The 7448-nt window shown below is 38.8% G+C and overlaps 1 protein-coding gene across 1 annotated transcript; it reads left to right on the top strand.

The window, feature by feature from the left end:
* The first annotated feature begins 6571 nt into the window (after positions 1-6571).
* LOC107142439 (ubiquitin-like) lies at positions 6572-6866 on the top strand. The gene has a single exon (XM_015485857.2). The coding sequence runs from the start codon at positions 6633-6635 to the stop codon at positions 6864-6866; it is 234 nt and encodes a 77-aa protein (XP_015341343.1). The 5' UTR covers positions 6572-6632.
* Positions 6867-7448: the final 582 nt, after the last annotated feature.

Here is a 7448-nt window from a genome sequence, read left to right as displayed (position 1 = left end):
GAGAATCAAATCCAGTGTATTGTACATGCCAGGCAGACACTCTACCACTGAGCCACATCCCAGCCCCTAAGAGCAGTTTTTGACTCTTCTTGTATCCATCAGTTATTGCTGCGTAACAAACCATTTCAGATTTCAATATTTAAAATAATATTCATTTTCTTATCACTCATGTATCTAGAAGTTAGTTGAATTTTGGCTCATACAGGTTGGGCTCAATTAGGTAAATGTGTCTTAGGTTTCAGCAGCCTACCTATCTCTGCTTCTTGCTGGAGGTCTGTAGGATAGATCTACTCCATATGTCTCTCATCCTTCTCAGACTAACAGGCCAGTCTGGGGGTGTTCCATTCAGGATAATGGCTGAACCTCAAAAGCACAAGTAGAAACATACAAGGTCTCTTAAATCCTAGACCTGGGATGGCAGGCTGACATCATTGTTTATGCTATTGGCTCAAAGTGTACCAAGAGAGAGACCACGCTGGTGTGGCTGCTGGGAAGGGTGGAAGGTTAGATATAACACATTTTCTTTACTTCCCAGGGCAACACAGTACATAGGCCTATCAATTTTAACCCCAAAATCTCCTGAGTAATTCAGCTTTTTTCCCCCTCTTCGTCACCATCCGTGTTCAAGTTATCAGAGCTGAAATAGCCTCCTACCTTGGCCTTTACCTATCCCATCTTGGACCTAACCCCAAAGGGACCCTGGAAACTCAGACCTACTGGTGTCACTTCGTATGGCTGCTCTTTGTGCTGAGGATAAAAACTGAAGTCTCTCAAGGCCTAGGGCCCTGATGTAACCTGATGGCTTTTAGCCCTTCCGTCTCATCTCATAACCCACGTCCTCTCACCCCCTGTGCCCAGCTCCAGTGGCTTTCTTTCAGTCCTTCATACCTGCTGGGCTTCCCACCACTTTGGGACCTTTCAGATTCTCTGCCTGGAAGGCTCTCTCTCCTCTACCCTCTCTCAGGTCTCACTCGCCCTACAGATTTTGACTTGAACATCTTTTTCTAAGAGAGGAACAACAACAGAGCACCTTATCCCATGATTTTTTATATCACTTTTGTCATGATGTATTTATTCGTATGACTATTCAGTCGACAAGCCAGTTCCTAACCCAGAGCAGCAGACTCCTTGAGAGAAGGAGCCAGTTTGTTCCTCACTGTGTCTCAGGGCGGAGCATCGTGGCACATTTTGTTAAGTGAATGAAGGAAAAAACTATACCAATCATGAAGAATGTAAAATTATATTCCTTTTTCAGTCTCTTTCTCAAGAACCCCAAAACACATACACACTTTTTAATCAAGATTTATTTATTTATTTATTTATTTAGGTGGTGCTGGGAATTGAACCCAGGGCCTTGTGCGTGCAAGGTAAGCACTCTACCACCTGAGCTATATCCCCAGCCTTTTATCAAGATTTAACGATACATTTTAAAGAAAAGTGCAACCTAGGACAAGTACAGTTTCAAAGAACAATGAAAAGTCTTTATCCAAAGACTCTTTCTATCCCTTAGACTTAATCCTGGTTTCTAACAGGAGAAAATATTGCAAGACTCAAGGACCTTTTTCTGTATTTATGTTTGTGTCTACGACTGCTGAATAGAACTATTGTAGAGCACAGGTTTCTCTATGAAGAACATAACTGCAGGCTAAAAAATGACAGTATGTTCAAGCTTTTTATTGAAGCTCATCTTTACCATTTTCAATTCTAATCATAACTTTTATTAGCAATGTGGTAGATTTATGGTATTCACCGCCACAATTAGTGGTTTCTCTGTACCCATGAATCTTTGCAAGGTGACTTTGCAGTTCATCAAGAAATGGAGTCTGGCCAGGTTCAGTGGTGCACACCCATAATCCCAGTGACTTGGGAGGCTGAGGCAGGAGAATTGCAAGTTCAAAGCCAGCTTCAGCAACTTAGAGAGACCCTAAGCAATTTAGTCAGACTCTGTCTCAACATAAAAAATAAGAAGGGCTAATGATGTGGCTCAGTGGTTAAGTACTCCTGTGTCTGATCCCCAGTACTGAGAGAGAGAAAGAGAGAGAGAGAGAGAGAGAGAGAGAGAGAGAGAGAGATAAAGTCTGTTTCCTCACCTCAGAATATAGTTTGGCCTTTTAATTTACTTTGACTAAGACATCGAGCCAGCTATAAAACTATGCCTCCAGAAGGCATCTATGCTTTTCTTCTCTTTCTTGGACCTGTGCTATGACACAAGAACACCCCAGGGTAGCCTGATGGAGAATAAGAGGTCATATGTAGCAATATCAAATTGTCCCAGTCGAGGTCATAGGTCAGTCAGCCTCTGGTGTATCTCCAGGCAAAGATCAGCCATGCATGAATGATATGATGGGCTAAATAAATTATTGTTCAAGTTGGGCATGGTTTGTTACATGGCAATAACTAACTGAGGCAATTTTTAAGGACATATTTTAAAAGAAATTGTGATTACTCCCACCCTCTTTGCTCCGGCCCCAGAACATTGTCATTTCAGATAGACAGATGTAGTTTTAAATCCTCTTCTCATTTATCAACCAGGTAACTTTAGGGAAGTTAATAGTTCTAAGGCTCAGATTCCTTATTTATAAAACAGAGTTGATAATATAGTGATAGAGAAGAAATCTAATTATCCCAATATTTTATTGTCATCCTTGCTCCATGTTTTAGAGCTCCAATTTTTTAGTTAGGTATATGGCCAGCCACCTAAATGTGTTTATGTGACTAAGTTCTTTCCAATAAGTCTAAGTGAACTACCATACAGTAGGAAACTTCCTTTAAAAAAATGAATACATCTCTTTTTTGCTTTCTTTAAAAAAAAAAACATTTATTTAAGAGATGAGCTGAACTTGAACTCCCTAGGCTTAAGTGATCCTCCTACCTTAGCCTCTTAAATAGCTAGAACTAAGATTTTCTTTATCTTATTCCTTTCTTTTCTTTTGACATCGCAGCTCGTGGTCAATTACAAGGGAAAAGGCTTGAGTCCCTAAGGACTTTGTGGAAGAGAACCAGCCCTAGGATGCCTACCTCTAGACTTTTATGGAAGATAATAAAATTCTCTCTTGTTAAGATGTCAGGTTTTTTTTAGGTTTCTGTGGCTCACAATTGAACTGAATTCTAGTCTTGTGGTTTAGATATGAAATGTCTCCCCAAAGACTTATGCACTGAACACTGGGTCCCTAATATGCAATGTTCAGTCTCGGGGCTTTTGGGAAGTGATTGGATCAGGAGGGCTCTGACCTCATCACTGGATTAACCCATTGGTGGCTGAATGGACTACTGGGAGGTGGTGGGGTTGTGGGAGGTGCTGTCTAATTGAAGGAGTAGGTCTTTGGGACTATGACCGTGGGAACTCTATCTTGTCTCTGGCCCCTTCCCCCACCCCTCTCTGCTTCCTGGCTGCTTCCTGGCTGAGCAGCTTTCTGCTGCACCCTTCCATCAAAATATTGCCTCACCTCAGCCCCAAAGCAATGGAGGCAGCCAACCACAAACTGAAACCATAAGCCAAAATAAATCTTTCCACCCTTACGTTGTTTATGTCAGGGTTTTTTGTTGTTGTTGTTGTTGTTTGTTCTTTGTTTTTGCGAGGATTAGGGGTGTCATAGCATAACAAGCCAACTAATACACCTTGCTAATATAAATAGTGTCCTTGCTGGTTGGTTGTGAGCTAGGTGATAAGTGCCCGGTATTGTCTCAAGTACACAGTAAGTGTCAATAAATGGATGTTGTTATTTTTTTTATCATAGTAATAGTGGAATCAATACCAACATGGCTAATGTTGGAGCAAAGCTGGCGATATCGTTGAAGTCAGCTAAAGTTATGGCTCTAGTCACAATATTTACATGATAGTATAGATTGGTGGCATGTGTCTGTTATAACTGTATCTTGGTTTCCTTCTCGACTCATCATTCACTAAACTAAAGGTTTTGTCTTAATGAAATTTAGGAATGAGATTTGCATGAGCTATGTCAGTGCAGGGCATACTTTGTTGCAAAATCTAACCCACTCATGTCATAAGCCCCTCAAAATATGGCAAAACATATAAAGGTTTTGAGCGTGTTCCATATAATTCTCATTTCCTCATAAACATTTCAAAGCTATATTAAGACAATGTAATCTTCACATACATTTGAAAATTCGTGTTATACACATTTAAGATGTTATGTTTACAAAGTTTGCTTGCTTAGTATGGTTTCTCAGAAAATTATGTATCATCTTTAAAATACCAAAAAACTTTATTTTAAATATTAGAAGAAGAAATCAAGTTTAGAAAACTATTGCCATTGTAGCCCTGCTATTAGCTCCGTTGTTATTCCCCACTGTGAAGATCATTATTTTGAGACTTGGAAAGTCAGCAAAAAGACATGCAGAATCTCTCCCAGTACTGAATCAATTTTTTAAAGACAAATTTCCCTCAGAAATATGGAGAAACACAGAGAAGTCATTCATAATGAGGTCCTCAAGCAAAATCCTTTTTAATTATTCTGACATTGGAAAAAGAGCTCACAGAGAAATTCTATTCATAGTGGATTCCATATAGCATTTGATACTTATGTGTCATGGCTAAAGTAACTAACTGGTTCCAATTTAACTGGAATGTGGCTTTTCCCATTAAGGTGCTTTTGAAAATCAGTTAATTGCAGAAGCCAATTATGAAGGATTTTCAATAAATCCTATGCTATGGAGGACAATAGAAAGATTTTTTAAAAAATGACTATTAAAGGAAATTTATAATAATACTGTAAGGAAACCTAAACTAATTCAACAGAAGTATCAAGAAAGGGTTTTGAGATATAGGTAGACTTGAGATGTTTTAAGGGAGAGAGAGCAGTCTCATACACAAAGACAGGAGAAGCATATCCCGAGGAAAAGTACAGGATATAGCCTGTGGACAAGTTGCCTATCAGTAGTGGCAGATGGGTTAGTGGTTGTAACTTGGGGACAGTAGGAGATACTATTATAAATGCACAGTATGGGATGTTGTATCTAATTCATCAGGTAATTGGTAATTGTTATGGTTTAGGTCTTTAATGTCCCCTGAGGAGCTCTTGCGTTTGGCAGTGCAGGAATGTTCAGAGGCAGAGTGATTAGATTTTGAGAGCCAGGACCTCATCATTGGATTGATCCACTTGATGGATAATTTGATGGGACTTCTGAGAGGCAACTGTAGGTAGCTGGAGTATGACTGGAGGAAGTAGGTAACTAGGGGCAAGGCTTACACTCTGTTTATGGCCTCTTCCTCTCTCTTCCTGTCTCTTTCTGGTGCTGCCCAGCTGTCACAAGCTGGACATCTTTCCTCTGCCATCCCTTCCGCCATGATGCTCCACTTCACCTTGGGCCCAGAGCAATGGAGTTGGCCAGTCATGGACTGAACCTTTGAAACTGTGAGCCCAAAATAAGCTTTTCCTCCTAGAAGTTATTCTTGTCAGGCATTTTGGTCACAGCAATGTAAAGCTGACTAACACAGAAATCCCTGAAGAATTCTGAACAGGCATATGAAAAAGTTGGTGCTGGCTTCACTGAGCAAATTCTACCAAATATTGCAGAATTGTTAATACCAATTTTTCATGAATGCTTCCCAAAATCAAAAGGCAAAGGAGCGCTTCAAACATTATGTGAGGCCAATATTACCCAGATACCAAAGCCAAGACAAAGACATCACAGGCCAAGAACAGTATAGAACAATATCCTTTATTAACAGGTACAAAATCTTCAATGGAGAATTAGCAAACCAAATCTAGCATCATATAAAAGAACTAAAGAATTATGTTTCATGATCAAGTGAGATTTATTCTAGGAATGCAAGTTTGGTTTAACATTTAAAAATCAAGTAATGTGACCATATGAATGAATAAAAATATGACCACATAATGATCTCAAAAAGATGAAGAAAAATCTTTTGAAAATTTCATGATTAAAAAAAACCCCACCAAACTAGGAAGAATGGAGAACTTGCTGAACATGATAAAGTCTGTGAAGAGAAATCCATGGCTAATGTTAGACTTAATGGTAAAAGATGATCTTCCTGAGATCATAAAAAAGAGGAAGAAGTCAGTTTTCACTGATTCTATTCCACATTGTGTGGAGGTTCTAGCCAGGGCAATTAGGCAAGAAAAACAAATAAAAGGCATCCCAATTGTAAAGGAAGAAGTAAAACTATCATTATTTGCAGATGACATAATCTTTTATACTGAAAATTCAAAGGAATACCCCTTACGCAACTACTGGAACTGATAAGTAAGTTTAACAAGATTGTAGGATAAAAGGTTAATATGCAAAAACAACTATAGTTCGGTACACTTTCAATGAACAATCTAAATATGGTATTAAGTAAGAAATTCCACTTGCAACAGCATTAAAAAGAATTAAATATTTAGGAATAAATTTAACAAGGAAAGTGAAAAACTTTTACTCTGAAAATTACAATTTTCTAAAAAAAAAGTTTAAAAAGATCTAGGAAATGGAAAGACATCCCATGTTCACAGAAAACTTAATATTGTTAAGATGATAAGGTTCAGTACCAAGTGGTTCTGTGGAGTGATGGTGTGTTGCTTTACAGCTGGATCTCGGTGACTGGTGGTTGGCGGCCTCTTGGCCTTTGATAACAGGTACTGGCCTGAAGAGTTTTGGACCTGGACAAAATGCACATCTTTGTGAAAACCCTGACTGGCAAGACCACCACCCTGGAGGTGGAGCCCAATGACATCATTGAGAATGTGAAGGCCAAGATCCAGGATACAGAAGGCATTCCCCCTGACCAGCAGAGACTCATATTTGCAGGGGAGCAGCTGGAAGATGGCCGCACTCTTTCTGACTACAACATCCAGAAAGAGTCCACCCTGCACCTGGTTCTTCGTCTGAGGGGTGGCTGTTAATTCTTCTGTCTGCGTTCATGGTGCACAGTGATAGTCGTATCCTGCACATAGCCATTTGCCCCAATATAAGTTTAGAAATTACCAGTTTCAGTAATAGCTGAACCTGTCCAAAATGTTAATAAAGTTTTGTTGCATGGTAGCGAAAAAAAAAAAAAGAGGACAATACTCACCAAATTAATCAATAGCTTAATAGGATTAATATTAATAGGATTAATCTTAATAGGATTCCAAATTAATTCTTTATGGAAACTAAAAGCTGACTCAAAAAATTCATATGAAAAGTCAAAAGACACAGAATAGCCAAACAATCTTGAACAATACTGGAGGATTTGCCTTTTCCAATTTTAAAATGTACTACAAAGCCATAAGCAGTTGGGATGGTTTGGTGCTGGCACACAGATCAATGAAATAAAATTAAGAATCTAGAAATAAGCCCTCAAATTTATGTTTAGTTGCTTTTTGACAAGGATGCCAAAACAATTCAATAGAGTGAATAATATTTTAAACAAATGTTGCTGAGGCAATTGGATATCCACATGAAAAGAATAAAGTTGGACTTTACCTTATACCATAGGAAAAAAA

Source organism: Marmota marmota, unplaced genomic scaffold, assembly GCF_001458135.2.
Source record: "Marmota marmota marmota unplaced genomic scaffold, marMar, whole genome shotgun sequence".
In the NCBI taxonomy this organism is placed as follows: domain Eukaryota; kingdom Metazoa; phylum Chordata; class Mammalia; order Rodentia; family Sciuridae; genus Marmota; species Marmota marmota.
The sequence above is the reverse complement of the archived record's forward strand: the minus strand, read 5'-3'. Positions and strand labels throughout refer to the sequence as shown.

Coding starts and splice junctions, on each gene's coding strand:
- LOC107142439 (XM_015485857.2), top strand. CDS start 6,633: ATGCACATCTTTGTGAAAACCCTGACTGGCAAGACCACCACCCTGGAG.